The following is a 24,569-nucleotide window of genomic DNA, read 5'->3' on the forward strand; positions in this document are numbered from 1 at the left end:
TTTTCATAATGAAGACTTTATAGAGTGGTAGAAGGTGTTGGGCATGTAGAAATATAACACACTGCCTGATGGAAAGTGTCTGTTTTCATAGTCAGTTTTTTTTTATTATACCGTATAATTCTCTACTCTGGAGGAAAGGGACATGGGATGGAGCGGGCAGCCTTCCTGCAGACGCAGAGTCACAGGCAGTGTCTTATGGTCTCATACTCACAAAAGAGCCTTGTATAAAGTCACAGGCTGTGCCCTCCGACCACTCTGCCAGTGGAAATATTGCTGAGCCTATCTTACCACAGGGCACTGGGAGCCAAGTGGCTGTACTCACGCATTTATGGACCCTAAGCCAACTCAGTACAAGTTATTTCACCTTACAGACACCCGGGTGTGCTTGGCAAAGTAGAATACATTATATATATATTATACAACATGTGTGTTAAACCTATGTGTCTCTAGGGTTACAGACTGCATGCCTTCACTATGCATCTAAAAATATTGTATAATTTTATGTTTACAGCTCCAATGCAGCCAAACCTATGTGTCTTTTTGGTTACAGATTACCTGCCTTCCCTATGTCTCCAATTCATGCTAACATATCACCTATATACATAAAGTGTACGATCTGCCCAATAAAAATTATTCATTTTATAACATTAATTGGTAACAGGCTATGAAAAAATTCTAACAGATTAAGTAATTGTCTATCTCTCTTTTTTAATTGGCGATCAGTCTTTGAGATATATTGAGAGATTCTAGATTATCAGATAGTTCTATGTCAAAACTGCCTCATAATGTAGACTATTGGATGGTCAGTTAAAGGCGTTCTCTACTTTGGATAATCTATTTTTGTTAAAAAAGTCCCTAAATGATAGACTGATCATAGTGTCCTATGATGATCTGTTGCGATCTCTAGAGGAGCCTGGCAACAACTGTTCAATCTCCCTGCAGTGCCCCCACAGGAGAAATGAAGTATTACGCAGTTTTTATTCAACTCAGTGGCCTGGGTGTGTAATGCATCGGGGTATCAAAGATTTCAGAGCAAGGCTCTCTTTGCAGTGCCTAATAGGGTATTTAACAATGGGTTAAAAGTCAGACAACCCCTTTTAAGCTCCACATTAAGCATAGTTTTAGATTATGCAACCTTCTTGTATATTACCACCCTGTTTCAGTCATATTTGATCTCAGCCGTGTAGGGCAGATTGTTTCATTCAGTATGTAAAATGCTATACAGTCAGTAGGGTTAGGAAACCAAACAGCAACAGAATTACAGAGAGGGTACATGGGCAGGTAGCAGTAGGCCCCCAGTACCTTGAGGACCTGATGGACTTAATGGCCATATGGAGGACCTCTGAGGAACAGATGGCTGTAAGGCCATATTAGTCTGAGAGGAGGTGGAGAGGTGGCTATTCATGTGTTATGAAGTCTAAAGAGGTTGTCCATAGACTTCACTGCATGAGTGTGACTTTATTAGCCTACTTACCAACATTTAGAAAGTAAAATTCGGGACACTTAAGCCCTACCCTCAGGAATGCCCAAAAAACTGGGGAAACCAACCTTTTTGGAGGTGTGCCCTTTTGTGGCCCAGATGGGATGGGGACCCTCACCAAATATTTTGACCAGGGATGTCCACCAACATTAATCTGGCCCTGGAGAAAAATTGGTAAATAAGGTAGTTATATGACACAAACCTGTGGTACACGTGGCACTGCAAGGCTCGTGAGAAGACAGCTTCCATCGGTACATGTCCACAGCGCTTATTCCCTGCACCTTCCTCAGTAACTTTGGCCCTTTTCTATCGACAGATAAAACAGAGGATTATGAGCATGCTACCATGACCATGGAAAGGGCGCAATTCTAAAAGACACAGACGGTGCGTTGCGGTTTTAGCTTCACGACAATTTGGTTACTGGTTGTGTTTGTTTATTTGTATATGTACATATAGAGAGACAGTATACAGACATATAGCTTATTGAGGGGTGTGCTCAGGGGTTTGGTTTTGGGGTATTAAAAACATACCTGTCCTGTTCCCCAAGTAGAATCCCCAGCCTGGTTAGAAGCAGAGCTTCCACTGTCTAAAAAGAGAGAATGGGATAAAAATACCCAGTATAGAAACATCAGAATATAACAAAAATGGCTGTTCTTGTCAATGTATCATGGCGTCGATCAAACAGGGACAAGTGATAAGAACTTGGAGCTACCACAGGTAGCTCTGAAAGAACAGAAACCGTGTGAACATATTCATGTCTCGCTCCTGGTCATCGTTTAAAGGACTTATTTGGTTTGATCTTTTTAAATAGTCCTTCAAAAAATGCACCACCCGTCCTAGTACTTGTATAACAGGGGTCCCTCCCCACTGCGTCGCAGGAGACCCCAGAAGAAATTGAGCCTCCACAAAGGAAAAGAGGATGTCCAGAGATAAGCACAGTGGACCATTTTACTGGGCCCATTTCCCCCTTCAGGCTACTGCTTCAGTTCTTCTACGCAATGGGATTTCATCACCCCAGCGCGGAGGCGAGCGGCGCTGGGACGTTGAAATGACATTGCGTCTCCTTTGTAGAGGCTCAATTCCTTCAAGGGTCCCCTGCGTCGCAGGAGGAGGGAGTCCCAGGGGGCATGGGGAAAGTGTCCTATTATACAAGTACAGGGAGGGGCAATGCATTTTTAATTAAAGGGTGTTTCCAAAAATGTAACCGCCCTTTAAGGTCAGTAAGTAGGTGCGCCATTCATTCAGTTTCTGCCTTGACCAGATGAGAACAGTCATAACACGCAGAACTTCCTATGCAGAGGTGTAATATCCTTTCTACAGCCCAAAAATCAGACCTATATCAATAAGATTTAAGACTTCAACAGCCTACAATATCCACCCGCCATTTCCGACATGTCCCATTGTTTTTACCAATGATGCATTCAAAGTGTCTAATTCCATCCCAGGCACTAAGGCCTTTTAATGCATCAGCCGGCCATTTCAAGAATTACCAAGAACAAGGGGGTGTGGGAGGTCTTCTGAAACAAGAACCCCACATTCTGATTGGGGGGAGAAGCAGGCTTTTTAAAGAAATGGGAAAAATACATGCACACAGGACAGGAAAGCAGTATACAAAAATATACAATGAAACTTGGAAAACACAATTTCGTAAAAAACTAAAATTTGATAAATTGCTTTCGGATCTTCCATTTTTCTTGCCAACATACATAGAGTTGGTCATGAGTGATCTTTCTGGTTGACCAGGGTAATTGCCTACTGCTAAAGAGTGTCACTAGGAGGCTTGGCACCTTCAAAGTAGGATTTGACTATTACATTGTCCCTCAACTAAAGTGCTAGGGATGGATATAAAATATCATCAGCTCACTAGAAGCAGGGACCTCCAATTTTCAACTTGGAGGTCTCAGATTAGTGAAGACAATATAAGAACACAGATATGATGGGCTCAGTGTTGGAAGCCCTCAGCTGCCATTCCATCTCACCCATCTTAAAATAGTTTTTAATTGAACTATAGCATTTTTACAAGGTAGACAAACCTAGAACCTTCAAAATTAACTCAAAAAGACTACATTGGAAATTCTGCACAAGTTGAATTCAAACATCTGTTTCAAAACATTGCCCTCAACCAATTTTTTAGGACCATCATTGCTTTATGAGATGATTAAGGTTCCTCACATGCTCCATAATATGAAACCATTAGAATTAGTGTGTACATGACTTTGCCAGCTTGACGCCTTAGGGTACTTTCACGCTAGAGTTGTTAGAATCCGTTGACGGAACTGCCTGCCAGATCCGGAAATCCGTATGCAAACGGATATCTTTTTTTTCTGGATATGGATCCGTTAGACTTATTCATTGAAATACCGAATCCATCTTTCCGGTATCATCCGGAATAACGGATCCGGTATTTATTTTTTTCAAAGCTAGAAAGAACTGCTCATGCGCAGACCGGAAAAAACGGATCCAGCAATTTCCGGAACACTTGGTACCAGATCCGGCATTAATATATCTCTATGGAAATTAATGCTGCGGTATTTTGTCCAGTCAAATACCATACAAGGGACGGAACGGAAGACAACCTGATACATACTGAACAGATTGCTTTCAATTCAGAATGCATTAGGACAAAACTGATGCGTTTTTTCCCCGGTATTGAGACCCTTTACCGGATTTCAATACCGGAAAAGAATAACGCTAGTGTGAAAGTACCCTTATTCTTCTCCATTTGGTTCCAGATTAATTTGTTTCAATAGAGTCAACCTTAAAGGTCTCATCCAGGAGTTTTCAAAAGAGGAGCTTAAGAAACAAAGAATAAAGGTTCACTAACCTGCTAAAGGTGTCTCTGTTCCAACACACACCGGATCTGGTCTCTGGGGCTTCTGGTCCCCGTTGGACCGGAGGTAATGACGTCATGTCAATTTCTCATGTGACTACTCAGCCAATCACTTGACTTTCCTTTACACGAGCATTGTGGTCCAACCAGGACTGGAAGCCCTGGAGACCAGACCCGCTGTTTATGGAACGGAGGGACCTGTAGCAGTCAAGTAACACTTTATTCTATAACTCCATCGGCTCCTGGACAACCCCTTTAAAACTTTTTGGATTATCGGTGATCCAAAGCAGAGAAACTGTGATCCACTAAATAAGTGAACCAGTACATTGGTATTAATAGTCCGTATTTTGGCACAAAATTACGGTGCAAAGTAAGGCACCTAAGATGTTGCATGAACTTAGATTAGACAGTCCAAAGATGCCCCACATTTTATCATCCAGCATCGACCAGTGTGAAAGATTTGGTGTATCTTTAGACTGTCTAGTCTATCCTTACTTATTTTCTAGGTGTTAGATGGGATTAGTAAATTTGCCCTGTTGTGCTACACCTAGTGCAGGACCTTAGAGTAACTTTGGTCTGAGGTTACAAGCCATGACAACAATAGGATGAACACTTGTTGGAGTAGCAGGACCTTCACCCTTGTTCTTGTCCCGTCTCCTTGAGGAAACATCATTTTAGCAGTATTCCTTCAAATATGTTTTTTTTTTGTCCCGTCTGGCCTGAGGTGGGTGTGCACTTGTGTTTCAGTAAAATTACCAGCTTTATAAAACAAAACCTATTCTTTCCCTTCGGATTGATCCCGCAGTGTTTTATTGGACTATTGATGCCAAAAAGTGAAGAGAGTGAGAAAAAAAAATTGGCAAGCAGGTGCAGGCCTGGATTCAAGTGTTGTTTTGGCTGCCTGACATAAGAGACGGGCGTTTGAAGCAAAGTGTAATTCTGCGGACTCTTGGGATTAACAGCCTATGCACCTAAGTTTAGTGAAATTAAATTAAACATGAATTTTTCCAAAGAACAGTTGTCTTAAAGGGGTTTTCCTCTCTTTAGAGAGAAAAAAATGCCTGAATGGCAGGGGTCTGACACCCCCAACGATCTGCTGTTTTTGGCAGCCACCAGTTTTCCATGCTTTAGATATTGATGACCTATAAATCGATGGTGGTGACAGAAATATAAAAGTGGAAGCAACCACAGATGGTGTAGTGACCATGCCGGGGTACTACAGCTCAGCATCCATTCAAGTGCTGGGTACCTGACCTCCCCAGATCAGATGTTGATCAGACCTATCTGAGGATATGTAATTCATATAGACTGTGTGAAACCCCTTTAAGAATTATTATATTTTTTTTAAATAATGCAGGATAGGTCATTAATATCTAAAGAGTGGAAAAGGCTTTTAAGAAAAAAAAAACATTGCAAAAATAAATTCCAGGATAGGTCATCAATATCCAAAGAGTGGAAACCCCATTTAAGAAAAAACATTAAACACTGTTTGGAATAGTAGACAGAGAGGACTGCATTTCTATAATTTAAAGGGGACTATTTAACATTCATGGATTACCCTTAGGATAGACCTTCAATGTTTGATCCTTGAGGGACCAATCTCCGGGACCTACATCAACCAGAAGAAGCCATAGTGCTCCTGCCAGCCCTGTGTGGACATAACTGTTTGTCAGTATGACCTGCTGTGCCTGATACAGTGAATGGGGTGAGCTGTAGTACCAAGCACGGTAGTTTGAAGGAGTACCAGGGGCTCCTTCACAATGTTGATCAGTGGCGATCTAGGCTCTTGACCCAACTTCGATGTTCTTCTGTTAGACTCTCAGGTTGTGACTGTGGGTCTCATTTCAGCCCTTAGAAGAATTGGGAATTGCCTAGTGTGTCACCTCCTAAAACTGTCCATGTCCTTCAGACATGGGTGTATGTGTATTTTATTTCATTGTATCATATGTAAGGTCACACATTTCCACCCCTCAGTAGGTTCCCAGATTTGGACGAGTTGATCTTGGTTATTTTCGCACTGTGGTTAAATCCACAAGCCAATATAAATGACCTACAGAGAGCAGCATGTAATCCCTGTGTCGCGGCATTCTTCAGGTTTTCATGAATTGTGCTCCGCCTGCATGCATCATGAAATTATTACTTAGACTATCTGATTTTAGTTCTCCTGGAAGCTTTCATACAAAGAAACGTAGATTCCCCATAGTGTGCTCCTTCTGATGGACTCCATAAATAAGCACTGCTGTGCGTAATCTATCATTAGCCCAGATAGCATCCTAAATAAGGAGAGCACTGTTGGTTTTAGCTTTTAGGTCAGAAACAAGTTCCTAGGTTTTGCTATTTGACCCCGTTTCGGCATCTAACAGTACTTTTTACAAGGCATTACAATGTAGGAGGACAAGGCCATGATGCAAAGTGTACAATGGGACCATTTCATGTTGGCTCATATCACCATATGGCCCCCATTTGGGTTCTGCAGTCCCCAAAGTATGTTTCCTCCAACCAACTACTCATCCTCTGTAGGACAGGGTTTGTGGAATCTCTCCTTGGTGTGGTTAACTCCACCCTCCCTTGCTAATATTGCAATATGGTCCTGTTGAACTTCCATTAACTTGGAAAAAAAATTCCTGGGCCCCATCAACATGGAGCCCCATGATAGCAGTATGCTTACATGGAAGAAACTCTAGAACACCTAACATTGTATAAATACATCTTGGAACCACTCAAAAACAAGCAACGATGTACAAAAATTAGGGGGGAGGCTATGTGGTCTACAATTAACCCATGGCCCTGTAAAATGCCACTCTCGTGTGACATCTATGCCAGATGACCTTGTGAAGGTTCACAGAGTAGCAAGAAGCAGCAGCTGCAGCACCATTTCAGATGATGTTTCTGTACATAGACCCTAAGGGACACCACCTATCGACCATTAATTAGATCACATTGATTCTACTCCATTGCTAGGCTGCCACTTACAGGCATGTGCACGCCATAGGGGCAACCCTTGCATCTGCAATAGAGCCCATAAGTGTGAGATTGGGGTTTCTTGGGCCCACCAGAGGAAATTATTCTCAGAGGCCCAACCTGTATATCATCAATAGGTTTTGAAGAAAAAAAATATACCTAGTGGTAAGTGATTCGCTTCAATGGCAGCTTCAAATGGGATTTTCCTCCTAAAGATTTGGGGCCACTATGGCTTCAGAGACTGGGCCAACTGGAGGATCCTCTGGTACTCTGGTGGACAAGTCCAACTCTAGAGCCCATAACGCAGGTGCCCCTAGCTCCAGTTGACTCAACACCTCTTTCTCATGTGTGAAGAAGGGTATATGAATCCATATCTACTGCAATATAAGCAACAAAGAGGCAAGAGATCTTACCAAAGACAATGCTCTACTCTCCTATAGAGCAAAGGGCAAGCTGGAGTGTGCGGTGGCATGAACCAGCACAACTCTGACTCATGGGCCCCATCATACTATATTTATGAGGGTCCCTATGTACACAAATCCAGATACACAGATCCATTCCTGACAGAGTCTTGTCTCATGCAATGCATCTTATGAGTGACTGTAGGACCTCCGGGGCTTTAGGGCTTTTAAGCAGCATACGGTTATTGTCAGTGACTGCTTGGCATATGTATGACTAGGCAGTTCTGCATATCCCTGGGTATGTCTCATGTTTTATTAAAGAAATGACAAACAGTCTCACATTCTTAAATGGGACACCTATGCCTTGCATTCCACAAGGAACGTAACTCACTATTTCAACGTTAAAAAAAAAATCAGCCTAATAATGTCCTGTCTAGACTGTCTTGCTGCACAGAAGCCTCTTTGTAACCTAGGGAAAAAATTAGCCTGGCTATTATGTGAGGTACAGTAAGTGGTGGTAAACCAAAGAGCTGTCTCTCCAAGATAATGGATTCATTTTTTGTGGCTGGTTTAGTACCGTAAGTAGCCTCTAGCACATTATGGAGCTGGGTTTCTGCAACTTTTTCTTTTATGACAAAATGCATTTCGTAAACAAAAAAAATTCATGAATGAATGGAACGAAATGAAACCCGACTTTCTGTGTCACAAAATAAAATATAATTCTGTACCACTAAATATTATTCCGTTCCACAAAATATAATTCTGAACCGCAGAATATTGTTCCGTGCCACAAAATATAATTCTGAACCACAAAATCCATGCCACAAAACACAATTACCACTATTACCAAAAAAATATATGATTCTGTGGCACAAAATAGAAATTCTGAACCACACAATATTATTCTGTGGCACAAAATATAATTGTGAACCATAAAATATTATTCTGTACCACAAAATATGATTCTGTGCCACAAAATATGATTCTGTGCCACAAAATATAACCCTGTATCACAAACTGTTATTCTGTGCCACAACATAGAATTCTGTGCCATGATGTGGCACTCTTTGTAGACAAAAACAGCCTATAGAAACTATAAAAACACTCCTCATGTATGGGAAGCTAACGTTTGAGGTGGTGGACTCTAGTTGAAGGGGTGGCCCATGAACAATGTTTTCCACCCATCCACAGGATAGGTGATAAATGTATGATCACTAGTTGTCCAACAGCTGTGACCCCTATTGATCCCAAGAATGATGGTCCTCAAGCCTCCTACATGATTGGAGTAATAGCATTCATGTCTGATCATGACTCCATTCACTTCTATGGAACTGCGGGCAGTGCCGAGAGCTGTTCCCATAAACAGTGAAGGGAGCGGTGGTCACGCATGTGCTTTACCGCTTCATTCACTGAAGCAACCCCCTATGTTGTGATCAGTGGGGGTCCCTGAGGTCAGGCCTCCAGAGATCATGCATTTTGTTTACCTTTCCTGTGGATAAGTGATAAATGTTCAGGGCCTTTAACCACCAATTAATTTAATTTACTGGCAAACAATATGGTGGCACTTTGAATGGGTTGAAAGAATATTTACTTTTTGACCCTGGTGAGCCAACATTTGGTCAAAAATTTACCAGTGACCACAATTATTCATCTTTATCAGTTCTGGAGGTACAGCTGAACCACCTCTCTAACCATAAAGACCACAAATCTCAGCTTCTTGAACTTCTGCAGGTAGGACTTGGTGAACTCTGATGTCTTGATTCAACCCTGATCACTCAAACACAAATGACCACCTCCATGTTATGCTGGCTATAAAATGTACATCACCAAGATGAGGTGGGACAATGTTGGCCACAATTGTATAGTAAGTTTGACCATTATTTATGGGGTTACAGATTTACAGAATGAAGGCATAAAATCGGAGTATCAGAGAACCTCAACAGGTCCTGGAGCTCACCTACCTCCCTTTCTGAGTCCTATTTGTAGAAGGAACTGTTGTGTTGGTCAACTGAGTCTCAGCAGAGGTGTTGATGCTCAGCTCCAAGAAGGTGATATTCAAGTCGAACGTAGCCGTGTCCTCGTTTTCCTCATAATCAGCATAGAGATTGTCCAGGTTGGGCTCCACAGAGTTAAGTGGTTCTCCAATGCTTCGGTTGAGGGGATGGAAAGTCTCCCTGGATCCTGAGGTTTTGCTGGAAAACTTCTTGGCAATGGCATTGCCAGGGAGGAACTCCTTGGAAGTAAATCTGTGTGAGGAGTCTTGCTCTCCAGTGTCTGAGACATAAGTAGTCTTGTTTGTGTTTAAATCTATAAGAAGAGAGCGTCCGATATTTTCTGTAAATTTAATTTAAAATCATCTATAACCAAGAAAAAATAGTATGACTTACCTTTAATTGCCTTACATTTTGGCCTCTTCTCACAGTCCATGGCTTCTCCTCCTTCAAACACTTCATTGGTGTGTTGCTCACTGACCGGGCTTCCATTCTCCCCTAAATTTTGCCTCCCGATGGCTGGAGTCTCCACTTTGGTTCTTCCCTTCTGTACATTAGGGCTGAGGCTTATGTTCTGAGATGTAAAATCCTCCTCAAATTCTTTGCTTTCTTCACTATCAGAGTCTGGGAAGGGGTAATAGATTGGCTGAATGACCCGAGAGTGTGGCCTCCTGAGGAGGGTGTATTGAAAGGTGATTGAAGGGTTTTTGCCATTTTGGTTCCATACCTGTAAAGTGACGCAAGGATTATTTCTGGTCCCAAACCACGCTTATGCAAGACCATAAGATATAAATTGTATGTGTCTTTACAGAGACACTGTTAATAATGAGAAGAGGAATCGAAGGAGGAACCTGTAGGTTACCTATCTCAGTATGATCAGTGCTTTTATAGAGAAGTAACTAGAATTGCTCAAACAGTAAAATAGCCTTCTTTCTCATGATCCTACTCATATGCATGGTAAGATATTTCCACCCTATGTTCTGGCAAAACATCATGATTTGGCTAAAAATAGTCAAACCTGGTGATATCATGGCTACACACTGCAAAATCACATCACTGCAAATCATTATAAGGTGACATTCCATGCCACTGTCTCCATCTAGGCCAGGATTCAGCAAGCTGCAGCACTCCAGCTGTTGTGAAATTACAATTAGCATGCTACATTTGCTTACATGGGAGTTCCAAGAAAAGCCAAGTAAACGTGCATACTGGGAGTTGTAGTTTTACAACCGCTGGAGGGTCCCTAATCTAGACTAAGCTTAGCCATGCTCAGCCAAGTCTTCCCATAAACGACAAATACATGTAATTGTAGCTGGAGGAACCCTTTCCAATTATCATAGAGATTCCATAAACTCAATGAATTACAATGGGATAGGTCATGGTAATCTATAACCACAGTCAATGGCTACACCGAAACCATATTCAGTCATCTCTTGCTGCATGATCTAATAGTGACCAAGACCAAACAGAAAAAAATCCAACCATTCAGTAAAGTTGGTTGATTAATGAGATGATTTCAAGAATAAAAAATTTACCTCTACAATGCCAAAGTAGGATCTATCTCTGGTCATCTTCCAAAGCTTTTACCTGACATCAACAATAAAAACACAACACATGTACACAACTTACCATGATGTTCAAGCCTTGGTTTGTTGGTCCTTGAGCTACTATATATTCTATTCCCGTCTCATACACATCCATTGGTCTTCGATATTTAAACACAGTGCCGGCAATATTAAAATTTTTGGGGGTGTCAACCTTGAAGTTGCCATTGAAGTAGTAATATCCCGATTCATCTGCAACAGCTTGAGACACAAAGTTATTTAATGACCCAAAATTCATAGGTACCATATTGGCATGATCCTACTTGGAACCACATGTACCATATCAGTGAATGTTACTGACCTAAGACGTCCGCAGATTTTTTGCGCTCGACTATCTGGATATCCCTTGCGCCAACTGGGATGTATGTTACTAGGGTATAACCTGAAAAGAACAATATGTTAAATAAGGTTTAAATATCTGGATTCTCTCCAGTTGGGTGCCAAAGGAATGAGTTCCATGATGTGTCTAACCAATGTGGCTTTGATGTACCATTACTTCAATAGAAACCAATGTAAATCTTGGTCACTCTACATTTACACTGGCTTTTACTGGAGTACAAGAAAATAAGTTAATTTGGGCAACTGTAGTTACCTAACCCTCTTTTTCTGGGCATCTTTTGGCAAGAGTCGTTATGGTACCCTGGTTCCATTTGTTCTAATGAGAAACCATGAAAGCCATTTGCGGATGCTGCAGATCAAACTGTTTAGTTTTCTTTTTGTTTCTTTTTCTCCCTGGCCCACATTGGTTGCCGCATGAGAGCAGAAACAAGGATCTAAAATTGTCTCACCCTTCATTCATATTCTTAAGGCCAAACTCTCAAGAAAACTCATTACAGGTTACCAAAATGTTTCTGCTTCCGTGTCTGAGAAGTAGGAACAGAAGCATGCATGTCGATAACCTTCAACCATTTACCAAGATGAGAGGCTCCCTTCCTGTAATTCCCAGTGACGTGGACACAGCTGCTCCCGTCTCCCTGGCAGACACCACATTTATCCAGGGTGTGGGTTGAGAACAAAACCCCATCACATCCAATTGGCTGAGAAGAGAAGAACGGTAAACACAATATGAACCAAGCATAAAGTGCATCTGTTGAAAGCTTAAAAAGAAATTAGGCCAACCTTCTACGGTAATTTTTCAACAAACCTCACATTTTCCAGACACGCAAACCCCTCGATAGTCACTGTATTTGCAGGATGTCCCATCCCGAGCCTGGACCATAAGTTGTCTCTGACCATCAACGGTAGTGCACTGCAGGTCACACGGCTTGCTGGAGATGTGCACATAGTCATCTAAAACCCAACATCCTTACGTAAGTCTGAAGAAGTTCATTACAATATGTACTGTACCAACTAGTAACCTATCAATATTGGTTTCTTGTAGAGATGAATTTATGAAAAGTTCGATTCGGCTGATTCGCAGAATTTTACAAAAAAATTTGCTTTGTGACTAATTACTTCGCCGCGAAGCGCATTTTTTTGTAAGCAGCGGGTGTAATGACAGGGAGCAGCTATAGCGCCGCTCCCAGTCATTATACCCCTCAGATGCGGCGTTCATACATGATCACGGCATTTGAGTGTAAAACCAGTGTGAAATTAACATAATTTTTTTTTTTTTTATCAAACTTATTTGCTCGCGACGGGCCGGCCGCCGCCATTTTGCTTGGAGATCTGGAGCAAAATCTTGCGCAGCTCGAGATTACGTCATCATGCCGGCCAGCGTGTTGACGTCATACCTTACCAGGCACGAAATTTCGGCTGAGATCTTCAATCAAGATGGCGGCTGGAGGCCCGTCGCGAGAAAATGGAGGGGTTAAGTATGATGTTTTGTTTTTTTACACTATTTCAGGTTAAATCGATTCGCTAACACGAAGCACAAGGAAATTTGGCTTCGAGGAAAATCTAATTTATCCTGAAATTCGAATCAAATTCCACTTCGTGGGATTGAATTCGCTCATCTCTAGTCAAGATATCCCGAGATGAGTGAAGTGAGCTTTGAAAAATAAAAACTTTTCAATGCATAACACTGTGTTGTGAGGGTCATTTGACATACATAATTAAGTACTAATTGGTTGTTCTTTTAATAATTTATTACCTTCTATATTCCTTATAAAGTAGTAAGTTAGGGATAGTTAACATATACAAAGCCATTTTTCTGTGTCAGATGACCACAACACCACATTCAAGTGTGGTTAACTCATAAGACATGCATACTCCACACATCCTTAAACTTAGCTTCGCTGAGAACATCATCCAGGTAGCATGCTGTAGGTCACTATTCCTCTTGTATAATTATGTTGGGGCATTGGCCATGTGTTACGTGGGTTGCATGGCGCTGGGAGCTCCTCCATTGTGTAGGCCAGGGGATTGATTATCATCGATTCTGGATGTAATTTGTATGTAGTAAATATTTTTAGCACTTAGCCTGCGTAAGCCTATTTATTCTCAAATCTTTGAATTTACATTGAAACAAACACCAACCTTTTTCTTTTCAAAACCTCATCTCGTGATACCCCAAATCAAGAAAAAGGTATGGAAGGACATATCAGAAAGCTAAAGTATACACAAGATTTAATTGTTTCATATAGGAATCTGTAAGGCTACTTTCACACTCGCGTTTGGTGCGGATCCGTCATGGATCTGCACAGACGGATCCGTTCAGACAATACAATCGTCTGCATACGTTCAAAACGGATCCATTTGTATTATCTTTAACATAGCCAAGACGGATCTGTCTTGAACACCATTGAAAGTCAATGGAGGACGGATTCATTTTCTATTGTGCCAGATTGTGTCAGAGAAAACGGATCCGTCCCCATTGACTTACATTGTGTGTCAGAACGGATCCGTTTGGCTCAGTTTCCAAAGCGGAATGGAGACGGAACGGAGGCAAATTGATGCATTCTGAGCAAATCCTTTTCCATTCAGAATGCATTAGGGCAAAATTGATCCATTTTTGGACCGCTTGTGAGAGCCCTGAACGGATCTCACAAATGGAAAGCCAAAACGCCAGTGTGAAAGTAGCCTAAAATTGGTCTCAATTAAAGGGAATCTAAAGTCTCCTAAGAGACCTACAAGATGGACAGGTGATGTGTGGAAATGAAATGTATAATATATATATATATATATATATATATATATACACACACACACACACACAAGAAAAAAATGTGATGGGCAGCACCACAATATTTTAGTAAAAATGGAGTGCCAGCAGCTGAATAAAAAACTCCACAGCACTTCCAAAAAAAGTGCTTTTATTCACCAGAAAGCGACTTTTGATGAAGGGTTCAATGAATACCAAAGAAAGAACCCTTTGTCATGCTCCGACCCCCTCAGGCCCTGCACCAGACATAGCACAGTGTGTGTTTTGCCTGGGGTGTCCCTTTAAAACCCATTGGAGAGATCCGGCAAAGTCAATGTCTTGAATTCGGCACCATGTGTTTGTACGGTCCTCACCGCAGAAGTGTGTAAAGGCATTAAAATGTCATTGATTGACTGGGACTGGGATTTTCCCATATGGACATGTGCACTGTAATGAGGTCTTAACCATTGGCTAAACAGGGCTGAGGTGTGTAACACTGACTATAAATAGCTTCTTCAAAACTTGGAATCCCTCCATGCCGCATGTACAAAGGACCCGGTAATGTCATAGCTTTCCTCTTGTAAATCATAAAAGCAGCGAGACTTACCGGGATAGAGTGATTTCCACTGATAGGTCTTTCCATTATACACGTGAGAATTGAAGGATGTGCACTGTTCTTCTCGAAAACTCCTGCTGTTACTCGGACATTCCTGCAATGTAAGACACACTGTAGACCACCTGGTTTCATCATTCTCTTAAAGGAACACTCCAAGCAAAACCGATACACTGTGGTATGCCTAAAGCAGGGCCTTAGGGGGCGGAGCATGACACAGCGGTGTATTTTTTTTAGTCCTCATGTCATGCTCCACCCCCAAAGGCCTTGCACGGCACATAACACACAGTGTAATAGTTCTGCAGTGGAGTGTCTATATAAGCCAGTCTACATAATGGTTGGTAAATAGTAAACAGACAGCATCCAAAAATATAATAGTACACCCTAACCAAGGTACCCCAATAAGCAATGCCACACATTTCAAAGTACAAAACAGGTCTTTATTAGTTAGCCCAAAGAGGACATACATGATACAACATATAACGAACATAAAATAAAATATCCATGCAAGAAGTGCAATGATGTAAAGATAAAGCCCCCCAGAGTAATGGGTCAAGTAAATAAATGTAATGTTCCAATCTTCACAATGACTGAAATGGTGTAATGCTGTGGGGGATACTGGGTATTGGACATATGCAAATGAATGATTGCCAATAAACCCCACAAGAAACTCAGGTATAAAACACACCATAAAGGATCGTCGCAATATGCAGCCTATTGCTGAGGCGGGATGCAACTCTACAACCCCCTAAACAATCGCCTGTAATCCAAAGTGGAGGGAGGGGAGCTAGACCATAATGTGATGGGAATATAATTAATCTCAAGTGAGAGCTACTACAAAATAAATCCCACACTTAATAAGGTCAAATCACCAACCACCACTAAGGTCCCTGCTCTGGTGATACAAGAAAGGAGCAAACAGTAATAAAGCATAATATACTGACCAAACTGGGGAGGACAAAAGCTCGACGTACGTTTCACAGACGTGCTTCCTCAGGGGGACGTCCCCTGAGAAAGCACGTCTGTGAAACGTAGGGGGGGTTGTCTTTACATCATTGCACTTCTCGCATGGATATTTTATTTTATTTTTGTTATATGTTGTATCGTGTATGTCCTCTTTGGACTAACTAATAAAGACCTGTTTTGTACCTTGAAATGTGTGGCATTGCAAATAGTAAACAGACCCAAAGTGAATTTGTGTGGACTGAAAATTCGAAGATCAAATTGTTAAATAGCATTGATTACCTTTTAAAAAAAAATTGCCACTTCGTATTTTATACTCTATTCACATACAAAGCTCCATTCAGTATTATTCCAAGTTCTCATATATTCTTTGTACGCAGTACATTTTAGGGATTGTATGTTTTTACTATGGATTAAACATATCTCCCAGAATGCACTATAGTAGAGGGTGCCATAGACACATACCACTGAATCAGGAGTAGATAGAGTCAAGTAGGCCAAAAGATAAGAAAAAAATAATGTTCTAGTAACACTGAATGTGACTTAAAGGGATTCTCAAGTGAAATTTATTTTTACCTGCCCAGAGTACCACGAACACTGAATATTTTTGGCTAATATGCCTGTTTCTCATGTGCGCTCTTTCCTTCCCCTTTTCTCATCATCGCTGCATCCTGGCAGGATGTTTACATACAGAACTTCCTGTTTCTATCAGCTTCCTGCTGAGGATTTCTAACCAAACACAGCGTGCTTTGCTCTATAATGTTTCTCAGGGCTTGCTGCACCTGCCACACTGCAGTAGTCACTCCTCCTACATCTCCGCTCTGCATGGAGGGGGGGGGGGGTGTCGGGAGCAAAGCATGATGGGCTTGGTTAGAAAATCCAGCAGGAAGCTGATGAAAACAGGAAGTGCTGCATGTAAACATCCTGCCAGGATGCAGTGATGCTGAGAACAGGGGAAGGAATGTGCTCATATGAAAAACAGCTATATGGGGCAAAAATATGCAGTTTTTGGAGTACTCTGGACAGAAAAAAAAATCTAATTGGGAAACTGGAAAAATCTTTTAACGAAATGTGCATTTGTCCCTATAAACAGGGACTGGTATTGCACTCACTTGAATGTGGCTAAACTACAATACCAGACAGAACCTATGGAGAACAGTGACATCATATTTACTTGAAAAGCTATTTAACTCCTTACCTGGGCTTTACAGAGCTGATATCTCTTGGAGGTCCCAGTACAGTTCTTATTTCCAAGTGAACTGAGAGATTTCCGCCTGGAAATGTAAAATGATATGTTACTTATTGCCGCATCTTAGTGAAGAAAAAGAGAGGGGAAGATGTTTCTAAGGGGTAATTCTTGTCTGTAAGGAGGCCCCCATTAAACCATGTGCCATTTATAATACTGGTGTCTTTTCATGGCCTCCTCAGGTAGAAGGGCCTAGGTGCGCCTGTTACCTCTGCACCCCCTATGCTTACGACCCTGGTGGCAGCTAAGTTCATAGACATAGCAACATAATTATATAATAAATATATTGAGTGTTAAAGGAGGTTTCGGGATCCAGTGGGTTCACAAACCCTCCTTACTTACATATAACACACCTGTAGAAGAAAGTTTGTAATATATTTATCATCACAAATTTGCAGGGATTGGCTGCTCAGGAACCTACTGTAGTCCCATGACACTTCTCTGTTAAAAATCTTGCATCTGCTGACGTAACGTCCTTTACCAGCTTTCCGACCTGGGCTATGGATGAGAGGTCACTTCTGTTGTGGAATTACTCTCCCTGGCACATGTGCAAACTCCTGAATCTCTGGTCTCGTCCACAGCGGAAGTTACATCCTATGCATAGCCCAGGCTGGAAATCTGGTGAAGAACGTGACATCGGTGGAAATAGGATTTTCAGAAGAATGACATTACAAAACCGGTTTCCAAGTGGCCAATCCATGCAACTTCAGGCTAGTAAGTATATTACAAACTTTCTTCTACAGGTGAATTGTGCATAATAAGGTGGCTTTGCAGGACCTGCTGGATCCTGAAAAATCTTTACCTTTGTCTAAGGCAATGCCTTTCTTGAGACTTTACTCCTCCTCCACAAGTTCTAGTACAAGCTGTCCATTTGGTCCACTCTCCCCACCAGAACGTTGTCACATCTGTCCCATCTTCCAGGCTGTTAGATGTCTGAGCAATGTCCTGGTTTGGGTCCAACGTACGGAGAAAAACAAAACAATTAGGCACTCACATTACCGGCAGCGTGAATAGTGACCCAGGCAATACATTCAGTTGCAACCTATGGTATAAAGTATAGTGCCCAAATAATATAATAATACAATGTACAAATAACCATACCACACAGGCATGCTCCATACTATCATACATGACTCCAGCTTAACCACAATGTCTTTTGGAGTCTACTGTAGTTAAAACTGCACCTCCTAACTCATTTCAACCTATTTCAGAGGCTTACAATGTTTCCTCTCATACTTTGCCCACACTAAAGCTCTGCGTATTCAGATTGGCTTCTGCAGATGAGCACAAACCCACCGATCTACTTCCTACAAGCCAAAAGGACATATAGAAGGTAATTTAACTTGCAATCAATCTAAGAATAAGATGATGATGAGGCAAACAACATATTGAGACAATTCTCAGTGGATCTAGATGATATACTCACTTGTGTAATAGAAAATGTGACATTTCCAAGTAGAAAAAGAAGCAGGATCCATGCTTTGGTCAGGCTTTGTCTGGTAATAAATAGGACGGGTTGCAAGTTCCTATGGATAAAGCTCATTTCTAGAAGAAAATAAAAATAATTGGTGGGGCTATTTCCAACAGGTGATATCAGTGTATTTCTCCTTACAAGTTTATTATTCTTAACAATTCTGCATCTCAGATAAATCTATTAAGGACTAAGTGAAACCTTCAAACCTTGGCGTAGGACTCCATTACAGTATTAGTGATGGTAGAGCACAGTCATATTTGACCACAAGACTACACAAAAAAAATTCTCTTCTCAGACCACACTTGTAAGCCTATAACATAGGAAAACCTCTTAGCAAGGAACCCTTTTAAACACTAGCTCATGACAGGTCTTACATTGACTAGTGAGTGGGATCTTCTCTTCTTTAAACTCTGGGAAAATTACTTGATGGACCAAAAATGGGTTGGGGCGAGAAGAACGTGGTGGAGCACTAAATATAAGACAACGAGTTAGGTTCTCATGGATTAAGTGAAAGCTCCAAATACTGGAGTAAGACTCCGTTAGAGTCATCATGATGGTAGAGCACAGTTATAGTTGACCACAAGACCTTACACTAAAAAACCCTCTTCTCTTACCACACTTGAAGGCCTCTAACATAGGAGAACCTCTTAACAAGTTTCAAGGAACCTTTTTGAAAACTAGGTCATGACATAGGGCTTACATTGACAAGTGGGTGGGATTTTCTCATCTTCAAACTGTGGCAAAATTGCTTGAGGGACCAAAAAATTAGTTGGGAGGAGAAGAACTCGGTGGAGCTCTAAATCTATGACAACCAGTTTGAGCATCATTTCAAGGTGGTAAAAGTAATTACTACTGTTGTTTTCTCAAGTAAGAGAGAAGGAAAATCATAATCTCACCCTGGCAGAGGACCTAATAAAAAAATCTAAATTTTTGGACCTCCCAATGTTTTTGAATCACATCCAGCACCACCTTTAGAATTAGTTGCCAGTTGGACCCATGTATGACTATAAAATGGGTGGAATTCATGTTCTCACTTTACAAAAACTAAATAAAAAAGTTTGAAAATAAAAAAAAAACATAAATAAAAATGAAGCAACCAGACCCTCATCAACGACCTAAATGTACAAAAAAAAATAAAAATCTAGGCCAGATGTGCAAAAATCTGTTCCTCTGGCATAGAACACCCAGCTGAGGTAAAAAGCCCTGGGGTCACTTTTTCATCTCCGGCCACAGCATGTTTGACTAGGAAACAAATCCTACTATTACATGGAGGAGCTGAGGCCAGCCTTAACACAGACTCCATTCAGTCGGGAGGTGGTGTCATGGGACAAGTACTTCCGTACATCAGCTCTCAAAACAAGCAAACAAACATGTGCGCATTAGGATCGTCTCACGGTGTGAAACGTTGCCTCCACCCATGAAATGCCTTCAATCCCCAGAACAAATGGTCTTCGAAATATTTTTTTTTAGGTCATTAGAGGAAAAATAAACTGGGCTGATCAGGAATGGAATTTTAGAGAGTCCTATGCCAATTTTGGAGGGCGGTGGGGTTGACTATCGACACCATTTATGTTACTCCTAGTGCAGGGCTGAAGGGATTCACAGTACTTCGGAGAGGATATCCTGTGTCATGCTCCGCCTCTTCAGGGCCCCTATTTATATCCCCTGAGGAGTCTGAAATGTGTTGAAATCTTAAAGGGGCTTTCCAAGTGTTTTTTTTACTGATGACCTATCCTCTGGGTAGGTCATCAATATCTGATCACCCAGGACCCCCCGTCGATCAGCTGTTTGAGAAGTCAGCAACACTCGCAGTAGCGCCGCGGCCTTCCCCAGCTTTGCTTAGGCCATATGACATTACGTTCACTGGTCACGTGGTCCATGTTTCATGCATTTTGGTGAGCCTTATACAGTATTTGCATCAAATTCATGTGCATCTGTTCTCTGAAAAATCTGGTGCACATCCAATAGAATTTGCCGCCAGATCCCCCTGCCAGCTTATTTCTTTAAATGGGTTGTTAAAATTTTTGAAAAATATGTCTGTTTTTTTCCAAAAACACTGCCTCTCTTGTTCCCAGGTTTTGTTGAGTATTACAGCTAAGCTCAATTATAGTAAATACCACCCATAGCCAGTGGACAGGTGTGACGCTGTTTTTGGAAGAAATCAACCATGCGGAACAAATACCCCTTGTTCCACTACCCCCTAAACCTGAAAACATTTCTTCTCCAGTCAGCACTAACCCCCTTATTAGGTCTTTCTTCCCCGACGCGATTGTTTAAGAAGCACACTAATTCATTGATGAACTTCAGCCCAGAGGTTTTGGCCGGTTCCTCAGCGGACAGGTGTCTCAGTGTCTTCCCACACTTGCTTTTCATTAGGTCTTCCAGACATATCTGGGAAGTGGCCAAGAAACACTGCTTAGTGCGACGTCTAACATGAACTTTCAAGGAGGAAAGAGCGAGGATGGAACAGCCACGGTCTAAGGAGCTGGCTGCAACCTCTACCGACGGAACTGTATACGCATGGTTTAGCTAGCGGGGATGGGACCTATAAAAGAACTTCCATCGAATGTTAACAATATATTGTTGTAGGGTCGTTAAGTGGGGATCCTTCAGACAATTTATTAAGTGTGAAGCAAAAAATCTTGGAATGGCTGAAGACACTGCTCCTATGTTATTCTAGGGTAGCGCTGTCCAATTTTCTTCCTCCTGGAGCGTGCTGCTTGAAGCGAAACGTGCAGGATACCATTCAAATAATGAAGTCATACAATGAACTTCTAGGGTGGTCCTATGTAGGACAGGGGTCAAGAAGTAGACCTAAAAGGTCCCATCATGAACCACAACAGAGCACCATCATGTTATATAACACAGCGCCTAGAATGATCAATTACGGTAAAAATGTCTGGTTTAGAAATCTTTTATTAGGGGGTAGTCAGGGTAAAGTGAGAGCGGTCAGGACCCTCATCTATTAGCCAGAGCTAGTAGTGGCTACGAAGAGAATCTATTGCTCTGCAGGTCTTAGCAAATTCATGCTTTAGGTCGACAGAACATTGATTTTAGTGGGAATGGTGTAATGCTTTATTTTCCCTCTGGGGGCGCTGCAGGGAAATTGAACACTTGATGATGGGTTTTATCACATATTACAGTTGATTGCTGGAGGTCTCAGCAGCAGGATAACTTATGATTACCTTATTTTTGGACAACCTCTTTAAGAAGTAAAAATCTTCTAAAATCTGTACTAACATCTGATCATCCTAGTATACTTACCAAAATTTTTATCAGGAATGACATCAAATACCTAATTGCTCAGACTTTTGGGGGTCCGGTTTACGAGATTAGCCAGCAAAATCTGTTAGGCAAGTATGCTACTACAAGGTGTAAATTGTCCTAAGCTTCTTCTCTACCTGACCTGATTAATATGACAGGCTGGTTGCTTTGGACATGCCACCTGACAATTCCATTGTAAAGATGTTGGTTGTTAGGCATTTTAATCCCTAGCAACCATCCTGTCTGACATGTCAGCCAATACAGCCCAGCACTGGATTCATATTTCTGTACTTATAGTACAGAAAGGGAAGAGGAACCCTTGCAAGAAATTCCCTCTCCAATCTATTAGGATGCTACGTGTCAGCCATCTTCACATTTTGGGCATCTGTTAATTGCCAATTTGGATGATCCCTGCAGTGTCACTTCCAGGCCTTGTCCTTTGTTGCTAAGCAATGGCTTAGCGCTCAGATCATTTTCTATTAGTCTAATTGGACTGAGTCTCCTAATTTCTTAGAGATTTATCCACATGTAGCAAATATTCTGAACCTCCAGCAGCTATCCAATCTAGACAACCTCTTTTTAAGCCTGTGTTAGGCCTAGCGATCATACAGGCGATTGTCGGGAGGGAAGCGTTCCTAACTGCCAATCGCCTGCCCGTCGGCGGAGGAGACAGCTGCTATTACATCCAGCGATCTCCTCCACAGTGTGGGGAGGGGCGATCGCTATGCCATGGCTCGTCCCCTTGTAGTGGACTTCGATCCAAATTTCAGGGAAATTTCAGTTTGCCACCAAGCCTCGTGCTTCGTGGTAGCGAATCGATTTTCCCTGAATGGCGGTAAAAAAAACAAGAAAAATCATACCTACCTCACCCATTTGATCTTGCACGAAATACCGTGTGCGGTGATGACTTCACCACACTGGCCGACGTGATGATGTCATCATCACGGGCCGCACGAGATTTCGTGCTAGATCTTCAATCAAGATGGCGGCGCCTGGCTCTTCGCGAGCAAATGGATGAGCTAAGTATGATTTCATTTATTTATTTATTTTCATTTTACACTCTGTTATTACTGCTGTCAGATGCTGCAATCAGCTATGAACGCGGCATCTAAGGGGTACAATGACGAGGGGTGGCGCAATCGCCGCTCCCTGTCATTGCACCCACTACTTACAAAGAAATGCACTTCATGACAAAGTAATTTGTGACAAAGCAAATTTTTTAAATAAAATTTGGCGAAGCAGCCGAATCAAATTTTTTCGAATACTTTGCTTATCTCTATTTTCTACGAATGCTCGTTAGCCAGTGTAATACAGCCTTTAAAGGCCCCGGATCTGAGACGATCCATTGATTACAGGATGCCTTCAGTCTAAAGGCAGGCATTACACTGGCAGATGTTCTGCCAGATGATCGCTAACAAGCGTTCATAGTAGTGCTCGTTAGTGATCATCTGGCAGTGTAATACTGCCGCCGATTACCTGATCACGATTTGCTGGTTTCAGATCGTGCTGTCTAATCACCATCTTCTGCCAGCAAACAACTAGACAGTATGGGGACGAGCGACGGCATAGCGATCATTCCCATAATGATCGCTCCTCCCCATGCTGTGGAGGAGATTGCTGCGTGTAATAACAGCGGTCTCCTCTTCGCAGTTGCCAGGAAGGAACCCTTCCGACAATTGCCTGTATGATCGCTAGGTCTAATACAGGCTTAATCACTGGCGATCGGAAGCTCAGTGGCCACTTATTTCCCTGCAGTGACCTCTGCAGGGGAAATATAGTATTACATGGCGCCTATTCAAATAAAGGCACAACCATGTGTTGGTTTAGTCTACCAGGATGGGAGCCAATCCTTGCGCGGGTGGATAGAGGGTGTTTTGATATCTAAAAGCTTACATGACTTTTTTTTTTCTAGACAACCCTTTTAAATCTTTCAGGTTCCTCATTTGATCATAGGGCTGCTGACACAATGGCAGACCCCATTATTATGGGGTAGCTACAGGATCTACAGGATCCAAAATGACTCCATCTGGTCCACAGTTTTGTTATTCATTGAAACTAACCCCCTGGTGACTACAATGTCCCCTCCCTGTCATAGGCACAGCTAAAGCAGCTCATCATTGTGAAGATTCCTCCAAACAGCGCCTCATATCTCAGCTTCCTAAAATCTTGTGAGTGGGATATATTGGGCTGACCACTGGCAACCCCAGCGATCCCCAGAAGAATGAGAAAGAAAAATTATTGGAAAATGTTAGGTTTTGTGTATCAATTGAAATTAGTGATAACCCCTTTAATGAACATTAAAGGAGTTGTTACATCGAGCTATTAGGGTATATGATTAGTGTTGGGGCGCGAATATTCAAATCGCGAATATTAATCGCGAATATCGGCACCTCGAGAATTCGCTAATATTTAGAATATAGTGATATATATTTATAATTTTAAATATTCTAGATTTTTTTTTTCCTCAGTAACCTCCCTTCTTGCTTGTGGGCCAATAAGAAGGCTGCAATGTCTTTGTCTGAGCTTAGCAACATCCCTAGCAACCAATAGGTAGATTTTTCGCAATCAAGAAAATAATCTCGAATTCACGAATATATGACGAGTATTCGCCCAAATATTAATGAAATATTGCGAATTCGAATATAGCCCCTGCCGCTCAT

At 41.8% G+C, this 24,569-nt stretch overlaps 1 protein-coding gene across 1 annotated transcript in view; it reads right to left on the minus strand.

Annotated features, from left to right (window-relative positions):
* Positions 1 to 24,569, minus strand: part of ADAMTSL2 (ADAMTS like 2) — a 44,106-nt gene that overhangs the window by 15,199 nt on the left and 4,338 nt on the right. The window contains exons 2-12 of the mRNA XM_040405617.1: positions 18,598 to 18,716; positions 17,974 to 18,116; positions 17,124 to 17,199; positions 14,957 to 15,059; positions 12,412 to 12,557; positions 12,181 to 12,304; positions 11,569 to 11,649; positions 11,293 to 11,468; positions 10,060 to 10,390; positions 9,634 to 9,979; positions 1,683 to 1,786 (exon numbers count right to left, since the gene is read on the minus strand). Coding sequence (XP_040261551.1) covers positions 1,683 to 1,786; positions 9,634 to 9,979; positions 10,060 to 10,390; positions 11,293 to 11,468; positions 11,569 to 11,649; positions 12,181 to 12,304; positions 12,412 to 12,557; positions 14,957 to 15,059; positions 17,124 to 17,199; positions 17,974 to 18,116; positions 18,598 to 18,714 — 1,747 coding nt within the window. The 5' untranslated portion in view covers positions 18,715 to 18,716. The remainder of the gene's footprint in view (positions 1 to 1,682; positions 1,787 to 9,633; positions 9,980 to 10,059; positions 10,391 to 11,292; positions 11,469 to 11,568; positions 11,650 to 12,180; positions 12,305 to 12,411; positions 12,558 to 14,956; positions 15,060 to 17,123; positions 17,200 to 17,973; positions 18,117 to 18,597; positions 18,717 to 24,569) is intronic.

The sequence above is a fragment of the Bufo bufo genome, chromosome 8 (assembly GCF_905171765.1).
Source record: "Bufo bufo chromosome 8, aBufBuf1.1, whole genome shotgun sequence".
NCBI lineage: Eukaryota > Metazoa > Chordata > Amphibia > Anura > Bufonidae > Bufo > Bufo bufo.